The sequence below is a fragment of the Coenobita brevimanus genome, chromosome 64 (genome assembly GCF_032717465.1).
Source record: "Coenobita brevimanus isolate Jiangsu-jjx chromosome 64, ASM3271746v2, whole genome shotgun sequence".
In the NCBI taxonomy this organism is placed as follows: domain Eukaryota; kingdom Metazoa; phylum Arthropoda; class Malacostraca; order Decapoda; family Coenobitidae; genus Coenobita; species Coenobita brevimanus.
In genome coordinates this window covers 18,800,141-18,822,837 of record NC_137017.1, presented here as the reverse complement: position 1 = coordinate 18,822,837, position 22,697 = coordinate 18,800,141, and the positions used below count along the sequence as shown (strand labels likewise).

Here is a 22,697-nt window from a genome sequence, read left to right as displayed (position 1 = left end):
AAGAGGAAGAAGTTAAAAACAACATCTCTATCTATCTATATACCTAGGCTGCTTCCCCCAAGGAAAGAGAGGTAGCCGAGACAGGACGACACACTCCCCATTTACTCATCCATTCAAACACATTCATTCGCATCTTAGCCCCAAAGGGGAGAACGGATAGATCCTCACCGCACCACACCGCACAAGGGTCAACTGCACAATACAATCAGTAACATCCGCAGCAGGGCCCGACAGCAGAGCTGGTTTACCCCTGCCACATCATAACAGACCCATCCCCTTACCCGCACCTGACCTGAAAGCTGATCAGACCAAATGAGGGAGAATATCCCCTCAGGGCTGCGTCATCACTTATTCATTCACAATTTCTCTCCATTTATTTCTGTCACGCACAGCCACTCTTCCTTGCTCAACAGACATCCCTCTCGCATCCAGCACTCTCTTCACACTGTCCATCCATCCTATTCGTGGTCTTCCTCTCAGCCTTACACCTCTCACATCAGATCTAGTTATCTTTTTCACCAATTGCTCATTATCCATTCTCTCCATATGCCCAAACCATCGCAACACCCTCTGCTCAACTCTACCAGCCATCTCCTGAACAACTCCAGTTCTTCGCACTTCATCATTTCGCACTCGATCCATACGCGTCACTCCACACATACTCCTCAGACACCTCATCTCCATTACATTCAAACTTTTCCTCTCTGTTACACCCATATTCCATATTTCAGCCCCATATAACGCAGTCGGTACCACAACACCCTCATAAAGCCTTCTCTTTACATCCATTCTAAGCGAACGTCATCTAAACACTTTTTTCATTCCTCCCAGCACCTTTTCTACTTCATTTATTCTAAACTTCACTTCTGCATCTATTCTTCCATCCACAGCAACATGTGACCCTAAATATTTAAAACAAGATCTCAAGAGACAAAAAGGAGATGGCAAATGTAATGAGCATATTGAAAGAAGTATCAGAGGAAATCTGTAGTAAAGACATAGAGGAACATAAAAGGTTAGGGAAATATGAGAAAAGCAAGTCAAGACCCCTAAAGGTAACCTTCCAGAGTGTAAACACCGTGGAGGAGATACTGAAAAATGCAAAGAATCTTATGGAAAAAGAAGAGTTCAAAAATGTATGGATAAAAAGATGCCTAACACAAGAGGAACTGGAATTACTGAAAGAGAAGAGGGAGGAAGCAAAAACAAAAAAATGAGGGAAGATCAGAGGAGGAGGAGAATACATTTTTTTTCAAAGTAATAGGATTGCAGGTACGAAAGTGGTACATAAACAGGAGGGAATAAAAAGGAGGAAGGTAGTAGAACCATGTCATGACAAGTACTGTATATAAACAAGATGATTAATTTGATGTACTCAAATGTGGATGGAATGGTATCTAAATTATAAGAGATGAATGATTATATCAGAAAAAATGAACCACATACTGTATAATATGCCTAACTGAAACAAAATTAACACCAAGGCTATCAAATGACATCCTAAACTTAGAGGAATATAATATATGGAGAAGAGATAGGAACTTAAAAAAAGGAGGAGGAATTATAATATTAACTAAGAAAAATCTAAAAGTCAAAGAAATAGAACTAGATATACCCGCACAAGTAGAACTGATTGCAGTAGAGATCAATACATCTGAAGGGAAAGTGATTGTAGCCAATTTGTACATGCTACCCAGATCAAACACATGGGAAAGAAACGAATATGAGGACCTGGCAGAGAACACAATTCAGAGTTTAGGAGCATTACTACATAGAATGGAAGAGAAATGGGAAAGAATTATACTAACTGGAGATTTTAATACAAATATAAATTGGAATACGCTAGATATAATAAGCCAAGAAAGCTGTTGGGATCAAAAGCTCCTAGATCTTGTGCAAGAGTTTTTCCTAACACAACATGTAAGGGAAAGCACCAGAAAAAGAAGACTCGATGTACCCTCAATGCTAGATCTCATATTTACTAGGCAAGAAAACGATGTTGATAATTTAATATACCACCCTCTATTCGGCAAAAGCAACCATGCAGTACTGTACTAAATTGCAACTTCAGGATAGCATATGACATAGTTAACAGCAATGAAAGTTACAAAAAGAGCCTAAACTATAAAAGGGGAAATTATCATGACCTAAAGATGTACTTCTTAGAAACTGATTGGTGAAAGGAGCTTGGAGGACAAGATTTAAATGCTATATATATAAAATTCTGTGAACTTTATGAAATATGAGTCCAGAAGTACATCCCACAGCACAAACAAGCAGAAAAGAAAATAAAGAAATGGTTCAATACAGTATGTAAAAAATCAAAAGAAAAAGGAGATTTGTTGTGGAATAGATACAGAAGACACAATAGTGAAAGGGCATATATTAATTACAAACAGGCAAGAAACGATGATACAAGAATAAGGAGGGAAGCCCAAAAACAGTTTGAGGAGGATATCATAAATAAAAGTAGTGATCAACCGAAGCTATTTTACAGCTACATCAGAAGCAAAACCAAAGTACAGTAAAAAATAAAATACAATCCATTATGGACGATGGAATCACCTATACACAAGAGAAGGATATTTGTGAAGCACTAAACAAGAAATTCCAATCAGTTTTTACAGAGGAAAAAAATTTTGAGAGGGATTATGTGGAACATGCATGCCCACACATACTACCAGATATACAAACATCAGAAAAAGAAATACAGGAGGAAGTAAATTAGACAGAGGAAAAGCAAGTGGTCCTGATGAAATTTCATGTTGGGTGCTACGTGAATGTGCAAAGGAGTTAAGTAAACCATTATTTTTAATTTTCAAGAAATCCTTGAGTCAAGGTAAACTACCTGATATCTGGAAGAAAGCAAACATTGTTCCCTTATTCAAGAAAGGGAATACACAAAATCCACTTAACTACCGACCAGTATCACTGACCAGTGATGTAAGCAAGGTATTAGAAAAGCTTATAAGAAAAGCTTGGGTAAATCATTTAGAAGAACACAATATGATAACAGAAAGACAGTTTGGTTTCAGAAAAGGAAAATCATGTGTTACTAATCTGTTGAGCTACTATGACAGAGTAACAGACACATTACAGGAAAGAGAAGGATGGGTGGATAGTATCTATTTAAATTTCAAGAAAGCATTTGACACAGTACCACACCAAAGACTTTTATGGAAACTGTACCATCAAGGAGGAATTCGAGGCACACTGTATTGTTGGATGCATGATTTGTGTCATGAAAATAAAAATGAGAACAGTACTAAGGGGAAATTACTCATCATTGAAAGAAGTGACTAGTGGAGTACCACATGGCTCAGTGCTGGCACCAATCATGTTTTTAGTGTATATAAATGATACAGACAGTAACACTGGAAATGAAAGCTATCGAAATATGTTTGCAGATGATGCAAAAATACAAAGGAGAATTACTAACACAGACTCTTGTAAAGAGCTACAAGAAGAATTAAATAAACATCATGAATGGAGTAATACATGGCAAATGGAATTCAATGTGGACAAGTGTCATATAATCAAGTTTGATAAAAGTGGAAAATGACCTGATTGGGATTATACATTAGGAAATAAAACCCTACACACATCAGAAAGAGAGAAGGACCTAGGTGTGATTGTCAATAACAGACTATCTCCGGTGACCACATCAGTGAGAAGGCACGGAACATATACATACTGCTTGCCAATATAAGAATAGCATTCACATACATAAATGAAGACATGTTAAGAAAGATAATAACATCATTCATCAGACCAACCCTGGAGTATGCATCAGTAGTCTGGAGTCCTCATCTCAAAAAACACATAGACAAGATTGAAAAATTTCAAAGGGCCGCTACAAGATGGGTACCAAGCTTAAGGGATCTAAGCTATGAAGAAAGACTAAATAAACTGAATCTACCAACACTACAGGAAAGAAGGAAAAGAGGTGACATGATTATGCTATATAAATGCATATCAGGGAAGGAGAAAATAGACATAAATGATTACTTAACGTATGGGGAAGCATGAGCAAGAGGACACTGCAAAAAGCTGCATAAAAAGAGAGGTGATAAAGTCGTAAGGAAATTTAGTTTCCCAAATAGAGCAATTGATCAGTGGAATGCACTACTGAATGAAATAGTGTGTGCCAAAACAATTCACAAATTTAAGGATATGTACGATAAATATGGTTTAAGACACGGAACAGTACAAGCTTGACTCATTCCTGTAAAGATACAATTAGGTAAGAATTAGGTAAGAACACACACACACACACACACACACACACACACAAATATCTTAAGTTCAAGGGATTAATCTTTAGTAGGGCTGGAGGTATCTGATATTCTATCTACCAAAGTATTTTATTATAAGGAGGTCAAGAAGACCCCTGCCTAAGGGAGTTTATTTTCAACATATACCAGTAAATAAATGCAATCATCCTTATCACTGTCATCTTAATCCTGGTTCTCATTAATAAATGGAATGGGCAGTGTCCAAAACAGGAAAAGGGAAAAATAAATGTAAAACTATTGACACAATGCTATGCAAAATGAGGCATACATTCATTGTTTTATCATTCATGAATTCAAAGGTATCAGCTCTAACCCATGGGCATAAGCCTTCCACACTATGTGCTCCATATGAACAAACCGCTTTTGCAATAACTGGGATAAAGAGCAATCCATCCATTGGCAATTTCAAAATGGGCACAATCCTTATCACATGCAGCTCCCTACATACAGTACTGCATCCAACCATATCTGTCCTTTGCCAATTCTTTGGCTTCCTCAACTTTTGTGTCTTGCTTTCTCCACAGACAACTCAAATGTACAACTTGAAAGGTCAGACAAGGTGGATCTGGCTACCACAGACCACACTGCTGACAACTACCCATCCCTACTCTCATTCAAACACAAAACAGATAACTCTCACTATGAAACATGTACATAATGAAACAAACTGTACCTCCCATAATACAACACAAAATAATGCAATGCCAAACACTTACAACAACACATCACCTCAAGAATGTTGGAGCCTGTAGTTAGTCTCAGTGAAGTCATTTGAATTAACTTGTGATGCATGTCTTCTCAGTTATGATGGATCATAAGACTGTCCAACAACTAAACATGTTTCAGTTATTAATGGATTACTTAACCTACCCAATCTACATAACCAACATATATTTTAAAGTCATATTTCCACTTCTTTCACCCTAGACTTTACTACATCCTTTTTTATAAAAATCTGACACATTTCTTAATCTGTTCAGTATTTTTGGAATCCAATTCTTTTTAACACCAGATAATTTTATTAAGCTTTGATGAAGGTCTCTTCTAGTGAAAGGGTTAGAAACAATTTCCATTAAACCCAGTACTATCGTACCTCATCTGGGGCAAGAGTTCAAAACATAGCAGAATATGTTAGGAAATAAAAACTAAATTATAACCAATAAACTCAACTTACAATATTGCATCTTCCTCCATGGGGTTCTTTGATGTCTTGTTGTAGCCTTCAGACACACCATTCAGTTGGGCTAAGATCAGCTGAACCTAAAATAAGATGCAATACATTAATCAAGTGCAGCAATATGTATAGTGTTTTCATTCATTTCTTATGGCTCAAACATGCTTGCATGCATTGGTCTTGGTCACCTAATGGTGGCTCTCCATGCTGCTCGATCTCTGGCAGCCTCCCTATTCAGTCCCTCATTCCTGAGATCACACTCTATGACTTCGTCTCATGTCTTTTTCGGTCTGCCTCTTGCAACCCTACTCCCAACATTAACACTTCTTACTTTCTGCACCCAAATGTCATCCCCCATCCTCTCCACATGCCCAAACCATCTCAGTCTACTGCTCCTCATCACAACACCTATACACTCCAGTCCCATCCTTCCTCTAACTCTTCCATCATAAACCTGGCCCCCCAGGCCTCATGTTCAAGGACGCACTGCATATCCAGCTAATCACTGTCATTTCTGTACATTTCAGCCAGTGAATATCCTCTTCCTCTACTGCCCAGGTCTCACTACCAAACAACATTACACTCTTAACACATCCTGCATACAAAGATCCCTTAGCACAGAGAGAGAGCCATCTCCATGTCAGGAGAGGCAACAACTTCCTGACTCTAGCCACAGAGCCAGCTCCAGCCTCATCTCCAGCACATAACATGTCTGTCTATCTATCTATCTATCTATCTACTGTAAGATGCCTTAATCCCGTAACAGGTGGCCACAAACAAATTGCTTCCATGTTGTCCTGCCCCCAGCCATTTCACTGCCCTGCTTCCAGCTCACACAACCCTCTCTCATATACCTCTCCACTCCAACCCTCCCCCTCCCCCCCTCCACCTCACTCACATACACTCTCCTCATCAGTCTCTCGCTCTCCATCCTCTCCACATGGTCAAACCACCTCAATGTGTTTCTCCTAACACTTTCTATCACATCCACATTCACACCACAATGCTCCTCCACTGCCTCATTGGTCAGTCTGTCTCTCCATGCGACTCCACATACTCCTCTCAAATAAATCATTTGTACTGCTCTCACTCTTGACTTGTGTCCCTCCAACAAGGTCCAAGCTTCACTTTCGTACGTTAGAGGTGATATCATGATACTGTCATACAGTAACTTTTTCACTTCCAGGCTCACTTTTCATTTCTTATCACTGCTTTCAAGGAACAACTCTTCCTTGCTGTACCCTTTCGAGCACTACACCCTCTAAACTTCCACCCACACTCATCACACTACCTAAGTACAATAAACCCTCATTATACAATGCCTCATTGTACGATATTTCGCTTATACAATGTCAAAATTTTAGTACCCTATGCCCACTATACAATGGGAACGATTTGCAACAACGATGGATCATCCACGACTCAGTGAACAGCGAATGTGCAAACGCAACAAAAACGTCCTCACACTGTCGGCATTAGACCACACACACTTGTCCACCGGTCCAGCCTCATTAGCTAGCCCTGCCCAGCCAGCTAGCCCAGTCTTATCGATTGGTCCAGCCCCATCAGCCAGCCCCACCCAGCCAGCTAGCTCAGTCTCATCCGCCAGTCCAGACTCATCAGCCAGCCCCGTGCAGCCAGCCAGCCCTGCCCAGTCAGCCAGTTCTGCCAGTGATGAGTGAGGGCTGTGAGGCCCTAACTGTCCCTTAGCCTCGGAGAGGACATCAACAATCCTATTTACTTAAGTAATAGTAAGAACTACTGTATACTGTTATTTTCATGTTTTTCCCCTCTTTATTCATTATTAATGTGTTACGTTACATGTTTAACATAAGGATATTTCATGTATGTGAGTGTTAAGGTCTGTGAATGTGCGAGTTTAGGCAGGTCTGGGAACATATCCCCATTGACTACATGTTATAACAGGTTCACTATACAAAGGATTGCTATACAATGGGGTTTTCAGGAATGGAACCCCATCGTATAATGAGGGTTTACTGTACACTGTACTTAAATGCATTCACATTTTCCATTTCCTCTTCATCCAACATCATTGTGCATTCACTGACTTTGTTTCTTTCAAAGACCATGACTTTATTCTTACCTACATTCACCTTTGGATTCCCTTTCTTACAAACTCTTCCAAACTCATCCACCAAGCCTTGCAGCTCCCTTTCGTCTTCACTTAACAACACAGTATCATCTGCAAGAGTAAAAAGAGTTTCCACACAGTGCCCTCTCACATTAGGGCTGCTCCAAAATCTACTGCCCTACCTTGTACCTCTTTTATGACCCCATCCAAGTACAAACTGAACAACCACGGAAACATGTCCATCCCTGTTTCAATCCAACCTTCAAATAGAAAAATTCACTCAGTTCACTATCCACACACACTGCAGCCTTAGTACCCTAATACATACTCTTCACGGATTTCAACTACTTCCCATTTACTCCATATATTCTTAATACTTTCCACAAGCCTTGTCTATCCACCCTGTCCTATGCTGTCTCCAAATCCAAGAAGGCCACATACAACTTCTTTCCCTTCTCTAGAAACTTTACCAATAAAGATCTAAGAATGAATATCTGTCCTACACAACCTTTTCCCTTCCTAAAACCTCCCTGTTCTTCTCCAACTAATTCCTCTGTTATTTCTAATTCTGTCAATAAGTATTCTACCATATACTTTTCCCATCACACTATGCCCCTATGAGTACCACACATTTCTTTTTCCCCTTTTCCTTTGTACAGGGGAATAATTATACCTGACTTCCATTCCTCCAGGACTCTACCTTCCTCCCAGATCAATCTGTACATCTTCCACATCCATTCTACTACTATCTTTCCCCCATGCTTCAGCATTTCACCACACACTTCATCAATTCCTGGGGATTTCCTCATTTTGACTTTCTTCTTTGCTTCCACAACTTCCATCCTACTGATTTCTTCCTGTCTTCTCACATCCCTCCATCTCCCAGCCATTCCCCACCCACTTATACTTGCACTACTTTTATCCTCTATGTTCAACAATTCTTTAAAGTATTCTCTTCATCTGCTCACTTTTTCTCCCTTCTCCACCGGTACTCTACCATTTTTATTTTTCACTCCCCGACTAACGTCTTTGACATCCTGTCTAACTCAATCTACCTCTTTCCAAAACATTTTCTTACATTCCCTCCACTATACACTGAAATTCCATCCAAATTCTTCATCCACTCTCTTCTTACTAATTTTTTCACCTCTCTCGTCCTCTCTACATATAACTCTCTCTTCCATCTCTCATCTTCTTCCACACCCCAGTTTCTCATCCACTCGCTATATGCTTTCTGCTTTTCTGCCACAGCCTATCTCAACTCTTCATTCCATGTTGTTCCTTGCACCCCCTTTTGTCTTCTCTTCATCGCACACACCAACTCACATGCTGCACAGATTCCTTCCATGTGCACTTTCTGTGGATTCCCTCTCATATTGGTCTCACAGCTAACAACACCGCTGACTTCCTTGCAAGGACTGCCTGTGGACTGGATACGCCTGTTGTGGATGCTACTAATGCCTCCCGCATTTTCTACAAACAACTAGTACGCAGAACAGCCCGCTCCCCTATTCTCCACCGTAGAAATGCTGAGAGGGGTCACAGTGCGTCCATCCAACATTATGACCACTTTCTCTCTCATCCCCATAGATATCGTCGCAGTGGTCTGATGGTTCGTCGACATAACATGGCGTGTGCCCACCTCAGACTGGGCTACCGACCTGTGTGGCAGGTGGCTGGGGAGGGCAATGCACCTCATTTCTCCTCCTGTAAGCTGTGTGATGCACCTAATGCCAACACCCTTGACCATTATTGCCTGCACTGTCCACTTGTCTCCAATTTAATACCACATGGACTCACATTAGTGGACACTTGTAAATATTTGTTGGAAGATGATAACCTAGATGTTATTCTCATGCGTCATCCACACTTTGGTAGATGTTGTCACAGCTCGACAGCGTGTCCTGCGTGGCACGAGTTCCCCTGTACTCACCTCACATATGGCCGCATGGCACTGTACCAGGTTTGTCGCCGGGCATAATAAATTAATCAAATCAATCTTGCACACACCTTCCATGTCCCCCCTCTGCTCCAATCCATATTTACCCAATCGCTCCTCCACTTCTCTCTTATATTCTGCCTTTTTTCCATCCTCTTGAAACCTTTCCACCCTCCTTGTATGAATTACATCCTCCTGTCCTTCCCTTCTTCTATTCCTCCATTTCATTTGAACCTTGATTCTTACCACCACCAAGTGGTGGTCAGGAAGTCCACTCCCCCAACGTCTATATACTGTACTCTTGCATCCATTGCACACCTTCTCATCCTATCATCCACACACACATAATCAATAACATGTCTACAAAAAAAAAAAAAAAAAAAAAAAAAAAAAAAACTGCCACACTCAAGACTCACCAGAAAGATAAACTTTTCCATGCCTGACAATCTCCACATGCTCTCAATGTCACACCACACACATGAAATCAGTATTATTTTGCAGTCTACCTCTAATACCACTACATCTCTTATGCACCCACTTATCACAAACACTACACAAGATGTAAATACTAAACAACTTCCCATGCCCTTGTGGCAAACTGCACATGGCCACTCTCCCTCTTCTTTGACAATACAGTATATAATATATATATATATATATATATTTTTTAATGTGAGGAAAAAGGAACCACAGGCAATGAGCCTACAAAACTGTTCCTTCCAAGAGAAAAACAAAATATAAGAGAGAGCCAAATTCAAGATTCGATCACTTCCAGATGCCTAGACACACTGCGTTTGAAAAACTGGAGATCATAGGAAGTAGGAAATACAGACAGAGGGAGACAGTTCCAGAGTTGACCTGTTGCATAAATGAAGGACTGGGAGTAACGGTTAACTCTTGCCCCGCTGCAGGGGGTCACCTTGATGTGGTGGCGGGGCTTGAAGCGTGGTTGGCGGTGCCACCTACTTTGGAGGCGTGCCTACCTTTGCAGGGTTCGGTATTTGTCAGCCACGTGGACCAAGCGCCCCCTGCATCACTGGTGGGGGAGGCCTGCTGGTGATGTTAGTCCCTGCCCATTTGCCATCTAGGGCGGGACTGTTGCCTCCCTACGTGTTTGCCGTGCGTGGCGTCCCGTAATGCTGGGAGACGGGAGTCCTGGAGGTTGAGCGACGCTGTGTATGCTGCGCCCTGCAGCTAGCAATACACCTCTTTGGTCCCTTATTCTGGCTAGACGGGTGGCCTGGTTGGGCCCAACCAGGTCAATCGGCTGGTCACTGGCTAGCGACCTAGGCTAGTCACCTAGTGGCTTTAGGGTCAAGCGGGCACTGGGGGCCCTTGTGGCTCCTATCGTCCTGGAGTCACCCTTGTCAGGGTCCCTTGGTGGTTACCTGCGTATACTCTCCTGCTACCTCTGGGGTCGCCAGTGGTGTTTATCCCTGGCATATGACCTCCCCATGTTGGACTCCGTGGTGGGTGGAGGGGTGGGGGAATGAAGTTCATGCAAAATAGTATGGGTGACAAACAAAAAAATGTTGATGACACTGCCACTGTCCCAGGAAGTTCTCCAGACTGCTCCACCCTCATAGCCACTCTACAGCCTTTCCAGGCCAATGGTGACTTTCCTCCTTTGCCTCAGCGTTCAACTGAGACTAGGAGGAGGCCACGTCTGGTTGGTTTGGCTGTCGAGTTCGGCTCAGATGATACTACGCCTGAGCATTTTGCCAAGTATCTGGTGCTCAGATCCTCCACAGGTGGATCTGTGCTGGATACTGATATATTTGAGTTACACCGTAACATTATTTCAGCATGTGGCAGAGAACCCCGAATAACCTCACAGGGCGATGGAAGCATCCTTATAGAAGTTTCGTCTCCTGAAGAGAGCTTAAGATTATTGAATTTGACCTCAGCTTCTGGATCAGAGGTTTCCTGCACTCCACACAGTACATTTAATCAAAGTAAAGGAGTGATTTTTTCGCGTGATCTCCTTTGATTCTCGGAGGCCAGGTTGTTGGAGGAACTGCAGGATTCAGGCGTGGTGAAAGTTGAACGCCTCCAGAAGAAGATCAACGGTATTTTAACCCCGACTCCAACATTGTTCCTAACATTCGACAGATTGACACTGCCTACATCTGTGAAGCTCGCTTGGCCGTCACTTCCTGTGAAGCCATATGTGCCTACCCCAAGGCGGTGTTTCCACTGTCAGGGATATGGCCATGTCAGCAAATTTTGCCACCGTGCACAGGCTGGACTTCCTGGTATTTGTGTTTCTTGTGGTGGATCAAGCCATTCCAACGGCTGTACAGGACCTATTAAATGCTATCACTGTGGAGGTCCTCATGCTGTCTCATCAAAAAATTGTCCAAGATTCTGCCTTGAAAAGGAGATCTTATCTATTCGTACACGTGAGAGGGTTTCATTTCCTGAAGCCAAAAGGAGAGCCCACACACTCTTCTTTCAGCCGGGAATTACCTATGCTTCTGCCCTTTCTAGAACACCAATGCGACTCCCTGTATCTCAGAGGCAGCCTCGACCCACTCCAGTACCAACAACTTCCACTCACGATATGCAGAATGCTGTCCCCAAGGTTCGTACCGCAGGTAAGAATGATGTTTTCCCAACTGCTACTCTGACTGTTTCCGCTCCCACTTCGGTGGCTGACGACCTGCACACTTCTGTGGTGGTGGCAGATGTCCACGTTGATCGGACTTCTCCCGTCGTAGCCACTATGCCCGAGACTCCATCTGCACCTGGTAAACATCACCGTTGCTCATCAGAGTCCTCTGATTCTGAAGACCGGTCACCTAAGGTCTCTGTTGTTGACCCTTCTGTTAACACCTCTCCTGTTCCCTCTCTTCCTAAGGTTACAGTTAGGGAGCCCACTCCTCCACCTGCTTCGAAGCCTATGGCTTCGGCAGAGGTGAGTTCTGGGGCGGGCTCCTCGTCGGCTGTCCTGCCCTCACTAAGTGGGAAGGGCAGGAAGCCATCACCCTCGCGGTCTTCAGAGTCTTTAGATCCTGAGAGGACTCGGTCGCTTGATGTTGAGGGCTAACAAGGCAGAAACTGCAGTTCATGGTCCGCCTGTGAACCAGTCCCAGCCCGAAGAGGATGTTGGGTGGACCCTTAGTGCTTCGGATCCAACACTCACGATGTCACCTTCACAGGGTTCTGACCCTGTACAGTCCACTTTCACATCTGGAACTTCTAGTGGTGCCACTGGCCGCCCTGCACTACCAAGGGCTCCATCCAGGCCACCTTCCAAGCAGGCTGGTGCGCCACCTCGAAAGAGGAGTACTCTCGCTCCAAATGAAGTGCCAAAGCTGGCTGCAGTGCAGTTGGCTGATCCTGCTACTTCCTCTCCTCATGATGATGGGGGGACGATAGTGGGGATTGCGGGGAAGAGGAAGCAGCATTTGGCTGCTTCACTTCCCTCAAATCAAAAGAAGAAGCCAACTACTATCACTAAGACGCCATTAGTGTCCTATGCTGGTGGCTCTAGGCAAGTGTCCCGTCTTCCAAAGCCGAAAGCTGGCCCTGTAGCCAGCCCTAAGAAGACATTACGTTCTTAATCCTGCAGTGGAACTGTAGGGGTTTGCGAGGGAACTGGGAGGAGCTACAGCTGCTCCTTAAGGAGATGCAGCCATCCTGCATCTGTTTGCAGGATACTATGTTAGGTGACAGTTATATTTCCCTACCAAGGGGCTATGCCGGTATCTTTTCTCCCTCTGACCCTGCAGGAGGCCATCGGGGTGGTTGTGCCATCTTCTGCCATTCTGATGTGCCCTTCACTTCAATTCCCCTGCGGTCCCCCTTGTAGGCTGTGGCCATTCGGCTGCACCTGGGAAGGAGGTACACTGTGTACAATGTATATTTGCCCCCTAGTGCTGTGATTGTTCGTGAGGATCTTGAGGGTCTGATTCGCCAGCTGCCTCGACCTTTTCTCCTCCTTGGTGATCTGAATGGACGACATCCCTTGTGGGGGGATGTTCTTTCTGATGCTCGGGGAAATATGTTGGTATCAGTAGTGGAGGATATGGATCTTTGTGTCCTCAACACAGGGGACCCTACCCACCTGCATGTTCAGACGGGTACTCTTTCGGTTATCGACCTTACTCTGTCCTCCCCTGACTGTGCCTTGGATTTTTTGTGGAGTGTCTGTAATGATCTCCATGGTAGTGATCATTACCCAGCCTGTGTTTCGACTACTGATGATCCTCCGGCCCCTCGGGTTCCCCGTTGGCGCTTAGACAGGGCAGATTGGGATCTTTTCAGTGACCTTAGTGCTACGCATTTGCCAGTGGCTTCTTTTATGTGTGTTGATAGTGCAGTGTCATATTTTACCTCCGTTCTTTACCAGGCTGGTTTGAGGGCGATTCCAAAAACGACTGGTTCGTTTGCTCGTAGGCCAATGCCCTGGTGGAACAGTGAGTGTGCTGCAGCCCGCAAGGCCTGCAGGGCTGCGTACTCCCGATATCGAGCTCACAGGCAGAGTAATTTTTTAAAATTACAATTTCAACGGGCTCGTGCAAAGTACCGATGGACCTTAAAGAATGCCCGACGTACTTCTTGGGCAGGATATGTATCTTCCATCAATTCCTCCACTCCTATATCCCAGGTCTGGAAACGGGTACGTAAGATTCAGGGGAAATATTCTCCATCTTCCCCTCCTGTGCTCAAAGTTAGAGATGCCTTGGTGTCAGAAGCTAAGGAAGTAGCCACAGCCTTTGCTGTTCAGTTTTCTTCTGTCTCCGGGCGAGATCCATCTGCACCATATTTTGATGATCGTGCACGTCAGGAGAGGAGTGGGACAAATTTTCAATCTCAGGGAGGAGAGGTATATAATGCTTTGTTTTCTCAGCGGGAGCTACAGGCTGCTTTGGCATCTTGTAAGGACACTGCTCCAGGACATGATGGCATCCATTATGCTATGATTCGTCATCTAAAGGAGGGAGCCTTGGGTTTTCTGTTAGATCTACTCAACAGAATTTGGGAGGAGGGTGTGGTGCCTGCTAGCTGGTGTCTGGCGATAGTCCTCCCTATCCCAAAGCCTGGGAAGGACTTGAGTGTAGTTTCTAACTATCGCCCGATATCCCTGACTTCCTGTTTGTGCAAATTGTTTGAGAAGATGGTTAATGTCCGCCTTGTTTGTTTTTTGGAGAATGGGTTTTTTTTAACTCAGTCTCAATGCGGATTTAGAAAGATGAGATCGACAGTTGATAGTCTTCTACGTCTTGAGTCCTCCATTTGCTCTGCTTTTGCTTCGAAGCAGCACCATGTCACGGTATTCTTTGACCTCGAGAAGGCATATGATACAGCTTGGAGGTATGGGATTATGTCATCCCTATACCGTTTTGGTCTCCGTGGTCGGCTACCCCTCTTGCTCAAGAGTTTCTTATCAGAGAGGAAGTTTCAAGTGAGAGTGGGGTGTGAGCTTTCTCAAATATACACTCAAGAGGAGGGTGTGCCTCAGAGTAGCATTTTGAGTGTTACATTGTTTGCTGTTGCTATCAATGGTATAGTTGGGGTTCTACCTCAAGGAGTACAAGGCTCCCTTTTTGTGAACGACTTCTCAATCTCCTTTGCTGCATCCAGCATGTCTGTGGCAGAGCGTCGACAGCAGCTGGCCATAGATAAAGTCTCGGCTTGGGCTCAGGAGCGTGGCTTTCGTTTCTCTCCCTCTAAGACGACGGTTATGCATTTCTGCCGGGTTCGTGGGATGCACCCTAACCCAGATCTGTTTTTGAATGGCCAGAGGATTGCCTGTTCAGAGAAGGTTAAGTTTCTGGGCCTCACCTTTGATCCCCGCCTCACCTGGGTCCCACACCTTCGAAGGGTTAAGACGTCTTGCCTTAAGGCATTAAATCTTATTAAGGTTTTAGCTCATACGACCTGGGGTGCAGACAGCCACTCCCTTCTCTTGCTCCATAAGGCTCTGGTGTTGTCCAAACTTGAGTATGGATGTGAGGTGTACTCATCAGCCACCCCTGCCCGGCTCCGTGTCTTGGATTCTGTGCATCACGCGGGCCTTCGTTTGGCTACTGGAGCATTCCGTACCTCCCCTATCCCAAGCTTACTTGTGACTGCGGGGGAGATGGGACTGGAGCTTCGACGTCAAGCCCATGTTGCTCGCTGCTGGTACAGGACCCAGCGTCTTCCACAGACGCCCACTACTGCATGTATTTTGAGTCACACTCACCACTCTTTTTTTACTCTCCATCTTCAATTTCCCCGTCCTTTTGGCTACAGGACGAGGGATATTTTATCTTCCTTGGATCTCCGGCGTGGCCCAGTGCAGAGCATTGAGGTAAGTGAGATCCCTCCCTGGATGTTGCCTGAGGTGGAGGTTTGTTGCTTTCCAACCGCTCATAAGACTGTGACATCTGATCTGGTACTTCGCACCCAGTTTTTTGCCCATGCCACTGTGCATTCAGGATCAGTGCCAGTTTTTACTGACGGTTCCAAGTCTGATGCTGGTGTTGGATATGGGGTCGTCTTCCCTGATTTTAGCCAACGGGGCAGTCTTACTTCATCTGCCTCTATTTTTACAGCAGAGCCGTCTGCAATCTTGATGGCTCTGCACCTTATTTTACCGCATGAAGCTATGAATTTTACTATTTTTAGTGACCCGCACACCTCTCCCTTTCAGAGATTATTTCCCACTAGTTAGGTCTGCTCTCCAAGCCTCCTGGCAGTGGGTTTGGGATTCTCTTCCTGTTCCCAACAAGCTCAGGGAAGTGCAGAAAGAGGTGGGCCCCTGGACATTTATGCCATCACCACGCTCGTGGGAGGTTATCGTTTCTCATCTCAGAATCGGCCACACACGACTGACACATAGGCATCTTTTGGCGGGGGACCCTCCCCCTTTTTGTGATGATTGTCTTGTGCCTCTGACTGTGAGGCATCTTATGACTGAGTGCCCCAGTCTGGGGGATACTCGCCGTCGGTGTTTCTCCAGGTTTCGCTCAGGAGACGGATTCTACCATCTCTCCTCCCTGTTGGGAGACGAAGCATGTGTGATGGGGGGTGCAACTTTCTCCTTTCTTGAGGAGGCTGGCCTCCTCAAGATGTTGTAGTTTTACTTTAATTTGTTTTAGTTTTGGTTGTTTTATGTCAGCGTGTTTTATATTCTTATTTTGTTTGTTTTATCGTTTTCTTTGTCTTGTATCAAGACTTTACCTTTTATTGATATTTCAATTATAATTGGTTTACGGCGGCAATGATCTTAGTTGTTACGCTGCCACGCTCAATTGCTTCAATCAATCAATCAATCAATCAATCGGTTAACTCTTGCATTAGAGAGTTGGACAGAAAAGGGATGAGAGTTTGCTGCTAGACGGGTGCTACATGCCCGTTGTAGAGGTGGAGGAATGCATGCAGACAGTTCAGAGGAGCAGTGACCATTGAAGTAGTGATAGAAAAGAGATAAAGATGCAACAATGCGGCGAAGAGACAAAGGTTGAAGGGAGTCAGTAAGAGGAGGAGAGTTAATGAGGCGAAAAGCCTTTGACTCCACCCTATTGAGAAGAGCTGTATGTGGGGAGCCTCCCCACACATGAGAGTTGTACTCTACACAGGGGCGGATAAAACCCCTGTATAGAGTCAACAATTGTGCAGGGGTAAAGAAGGAACGGAGTCGGCTTAGCACACCCAATCTCTTGAAAGTAGATTTTACAAGAGATGTAATATGATCTTTCCAAGACAAGTCCCGAGTAAATGAAACCCCAAGCATGTTCAAGGATGATGCAGGATTAAGCTGAATATTATCAAACATTAGTGGGTATACCTCTGGAAGATTTTGTCGGGTTGACAGGTGCAAAAACTGAGTCTTTGATGCATTAAAAACAACAAGATTATTTTTACCCCAGTCAGAGATATGAGCCAAGTCAGACATTAGGTGTGCCATAGCCTCATCCCTTGTTTGTTGAAGTAACTGCTGAGATGGATGTTGCGGGAATCGAATGGATAGGTGAAGGGTGGAGTCATCAGCATATGAGTGGATAGGGTTAGATGTACAGCTTAGAAGGTCAATGATGAATAAAAGGAAGAGAGTTGGTGATAGGACAGAGCCCTGAGGAACATCACAGTTAACAGATCTAGGAGAAGAACTATGGTCGTCTACAACAGCGGCTATAGAACGACCAGAAAGGAAGCTAGAGATGAAGGCACAGATAGAAGGATAGAAACCGTAAGAGGGCAGTTTGGAAATTAAAGATTTATGCCAGACTCGATCAAAAGCCTTAGAGATGTCAAGTGCAATGGCAAAGTTTTCGCCAAAGTCCCGAAAGGAGGATGACCAGGAGTCTGAAAGGTAGGTGAGAAGATCACCGGTGGAGCGTCCCTGACGGAACCCATACTGATGATCAGAAAGAAGGTTGTGATAGGAAAGATGCTTTAAAATTTTTCTATTAAGAACAGACTCGAAAACTTTTGAGATACAGGATGTTAAAGCAATTGGACGATAGTTAGAAGGTTGGGAATGGTCACCCTTCTTTGGGACTGGCTGAATGAGAGCAAACTTCCAGCAAGAAGGAAAGGTACAAGTTGACAGACAAAGGCGAAAGAGTTTGCCTAGGCAGGGTTGTAAGCACAGAAGCACAGTTCTTGGGAACAACAAGAGAGACTCCATCAGGCCCATATGCCTTATTAGTATTGAGGCCTGTGACAGCAGAAAATACATCAGCTGAAGAAATTTTAATGTCAGCCATGAAGAAGTCAGAGGGGGGAAGTGATGGAGGAACAGCACCAGAATCGTCTAAGGTGGAATTGGAGGAGAAAGTCTGAGCGAAGAGATCTGCCTTATCAGTAGAAGAAATAGCTACAGAGCCATCAGAGTAGAAAAGAGGAGGGAAGGATGATAAGGTAAAGTTGTTAGAAAGGTTTCTGGCAAAGTGCCAGAAGGAGCGGGAAGAATTCGAGTTAGAGAGTTGAGAGCACTTAGTACGGATGAAATTATTTTTAGCAGAGCGAACAGACTTAGCACGATTCCGGGCAGAAATGTATAAAAGATGTGATTCAGGGGTGGGCCTGCTCCGGTTCCTTTTATAGGCTCTTTCCTTGTTGCGGACAGCATTAGAACAAGCGTGATTTAACCAAGGCTTTCGTGCATTAGTTAAAGGATATGAGAAAGGAATGTATGCTTCCATGCCCGAAAGAATAACCTCTGTAATGCGCAAGGCACACCCAGATGGCTCCCAGCCATGGAAGCAATAATCATTCCAGGGAAAACCAAAGAAGTACTGCCTGAGGGCCTCCCAGTCCGCAGCTCCAAAGTGCCACAGACGACGTTTCTTTGGAGGGTCCGCAGGCCGTACTGGAGCGATAGGACAGGTTAAGGTGATAAGGTTGTGATCGGAGGAGCCCAACGGAGAGAAAAGATTAACAGTGTAAGCAGAAGGATTAGTTGTAAGGAAGAGGTCAAGTATGTTGGAACTCTCTCCAAGGCGATCAGGGATACGGGTAGGGTGCTGTACAAGCTGCTCTAGGTCATTAAGGATAGAAAAGGTGTAGGCTTGTTCACCAGGTGGATCAGTGAAAGGAGAGGAGAGCCAAAGGTGGTGGTGAACATTGAAATCTCCTAGAATGGAGATTTCAGAGAAAGGAGAAATGGATAGAATGTGTTCCATCGTAGAAGTAAGATACTCAATGAATTTTTGATAGTCATTAGAATTAGGAGATAAGTAAACAGCACAGATATATTTAGTCAGAGAATGACAGGAAAGCCGAAGCCAGAGTGTACAGAATTCGGAAGAATCAAGTTCAGGAACACGACAGCAAGATAAGTTGTTGCGTATATATACACAACAGCCACTTTTGGCTTTGAAATGAGTATAGAGAAAGTAGGAGGATACAGAAAAGGGTCTGCTGTCAGTTGCCTCAGACAGCTGAGTTTCAGTTAGAAAAAGAAGGTGAGGTTTAGAGAAGGAGAGGTGGTGCTCAACAGTATATATATATATATAACAACAGCAGCAGCAGCAGCACCAGCCGTTTGAATATCCACTGCAGGATGGGCCTATCCTGACCGAAGTAGGGACAATACAGCCAATGTATCTTTACCAAGTGGCTTAGGCTGTCTGGTAGAGATTGTATGTAGGGTGAGAAGAGCTTGTAAATGTAACTGTAGTGTTGGAGTGGCTTTGGATGTGTGTGTAGTCTGCAAACCATGCATAATCGGCCCGTGCAAGCCGACTGGGTGCAAGCATACTTTACAGTAAGCAACACTGGTTCAACCACAGCACCCCTTGTGGACGTCCGCCAATGCAGTACGTGGCCGAGTGAACACTCCCAAAGTTTGTTACCCTGGCGGGGCACGAACCCTGGTTCACCTGTGTACAAAACGTACAGTCTACCACTATACCACAGAGGTTCCATATATATATATATATATATACAGTATATATATATATACACATATACGAAACGTACACTCTACCACTATACCACAGAGGTTCCACATATATATATATATATATATATACACATATACTGTCACTGTTCACATAACGTGTGAATATTGTTCTGGCAGGTCACGCTTTATGAGATTTCCGCATTATACTGCCATATGTGTACATGTTATAGGGTTTCATGGTACCCAAGCCAGCCTCAGCTTCACCTTTTGGGGCAATTTTCCACGATTTTTCCCAGGACATTTACCTACCTAAAAAATGACTTCAGTACATACAAACACTGGAGGATTCCTCACCCTGAATTGAAGAGTTTGTGGGATTCCTAGGAGGAGGAGAACTGGGGTTCTAAGGCAGGACAGGGCTCCTACTGGTTCCCAGCACAGTCCTCTGGCTACGCCGGCTCCACAGAGTCCTTCGCACATTTATAGTCGACTGGAACTCCTTCCCTCTCCCGTCGGTTGTAGTACATGTCCAAGTACCTTTCCATCATAACAAGCGCTGGGTCAGACGAATACTTGACTAATTGACTTAGTACTTTTGGCTATGGCACAATTACGCTCTCCTCTCTCCTTCCGCTTGATCATGTCAAGCTTCTGCTCCTGGGTCATACTCTTCCGCCGTCTTGCTGAGTCACAGTAAGGCAGCATGGTTAGGCTGGGTCAGGTGGCCATAAAAAAAAAGCAAAGTTAACACACAGCATATGAGGAGGCATACAGCAGGCAGAGGTTGACTGGAGTGGCCCAGAGATGCTCAGCAGACCGTGATGACACCCTGCGCAGACACGTGACATGCATATGTCACAGTCAGATGCAATGCACACTATGACTAAATCTGCCCGGGTTTCTCTGTTTTTACAATGTTCTGACCAGATTTCTTGTGTAATGAATAAATATTCCATAATTTTTTCCCTCAGACCACATTTTCACCATCGTAGCAGCATAGTATGTTCTTTTAAGAAATGGACAACTTCTCCACCCACATAATATTTGTCAAAATTGAGTTTTGACCATTTCTTGAATTAAAAAAAAAAGTGGGGGGGGGGGGGCTGTGTTATGACTAATTTCATGCTCTCTGATTGGGCGTTATGAGAACAGTGACTGTATATACAGTATATATATATACTGTATATACATACAGTCAAAGCTCAATTAACCGAAATGAATGGGGATTCTTCCATTCCAGATTTGGAATTTTCTGGATACCTGAATGTTACTCTTGGAAATTTTCTGGGAGGTCAAACAAATGAAATGGGACCAAACTTGAGACTTTATTTCATAAAGTACATTATTCAGTATTTGATACAGTACAGCTCAGATAAAGTGCTGGTACACTAAAAAAAAAAAAAAAAAAAAAGACAGCAAGAGAAATTGTACAGGAATGAACACAAACCAGCAAACATTACCAAAAATTATTTAATGAAAAATTTAGCATACGTTACAGGCCAAAATAATTTTGAAAACTTAGCTACATACACTACTTTACCCTGTGTGTTTTTTTTTTTTTTTTTTTTATGTGAGGAAGAAGGAATCAAAGGCAATAAGCCCGCAAAACTGTTCCTTCCAAGAGAAAAACAAAATACAAGAGAGAGCCAAATTCAAGATCCATTCATTACGAGATGCCTGGACACAGTGCGTTTGAAAGACTGGAGATCATAGGAAGCAGGAAATACAGACAGAGGGAGACAGTTCCAGAGTTGACCTGTTGCATAAATGAAGGACTGGGAGTAATGGTTAACTCTTGCATTAGAGAGTTGGACAGAAAAGGGGTGAGAGTTTGCTGCTAGACGGGTGCTATGCACCCGTCGTAGAGGTGGAGGAATGCATGCAGACAGTTCAGAGGAACAGTGACCATTGAAGTAGCGACATAAAAGAGATAAAGATACAACAGTGCGGCGAAGAGACAGTGGTTGAAGGGAGTCAGTAAGAGGGGGAGTTAATGAGACGAAAAGCCTTTGACTCCACCCTATTGAGAAAAGCTGTATGTGGGGAGCCTCCCCACACAGAGTTGTGCTCCACACAGAGGCGGATAAAACCCCTGTATGGAGTCAACAATTGTGCAGGGGAAGGAACGGAGTCTGCTTAGCACACCCAATCTCTTGGAAGCAGATTTTACAATAGATGTAATATGATCTTTCCAAGATAAGTCTCGAGTAATTGAAACCCCAAGCATGTTCAATGACGATGCAGGATTAAGCTGAATTTTATTAAACATTAGTGGGTATACCTGTGGAAGATTCTGTCGGGTTGATAGGTGCAAAAACTGAGTCTTTGATGCATTAAAAACAACCAGATTATTTTTACCCCAGTCAGAGATGCGAGCCAAGTCAGACATTAGGTGTGCCATAGCCTCATCCTATGTTTGTTGAAGTAACTGTTGATGGACGTCGTGGGAATCGAATGGAAAGATGAAGGGTGGAGTCATCAGCGTATGAATGGATAGGGTTAGATGTACAGCTTAGAAGGTCATTGATGAATAAAAGGAAGAGAATTGGTGATAGGACAGAGCCCTGAGGAACACCACTGTTGATAGATCTAGAAGAACGATGGCCGTCTACAACAGTGACTATAGAACAGGCACAGATAGAAGGATAAAAACTGTAAGAGGGCAGTTTGGAAATTAAAGATTTATGCCAGACTCAATCGAAAGCCTTTGAGATGTCAAGTGCAATGGCAAAGCTTACGCCAAAGTCCCGAAAGGAGGATGACCAGGAGTCTGAAAGGTAGGTGAGAAGATCGCCTGTGGAGCATCCCCGATGGAACCCATACTGACGATCAGAAAGAAGGTTGTGATAGGAAAG

At 44.0% G+C, this 22,697-nt stretch overlaps 1 protein-coding gene across 1 annotated transcript in view; it reads right to left on the bottom strand.

The window, feature by feature from the left end:
* The window catches only part of lama (phospholipase B domain containing lamina ancestor), a 242,324-nt gene that overhangs the window by 91,453 nt on the left and 128,174 nt on the right, over window positions 1-22,697 (bottom strand). Inside the window, exon 4 of the mRNA XM_080276085.1 lies at window positions 5,470-5,555. Coding sequence (XP_080132211.1) covers window positions 5,470-5,555 — 86 coding nt within the window. The remainder of the gene's footprint in view (window positions 1-5,469; window positions 5,556-22,697) is intronic.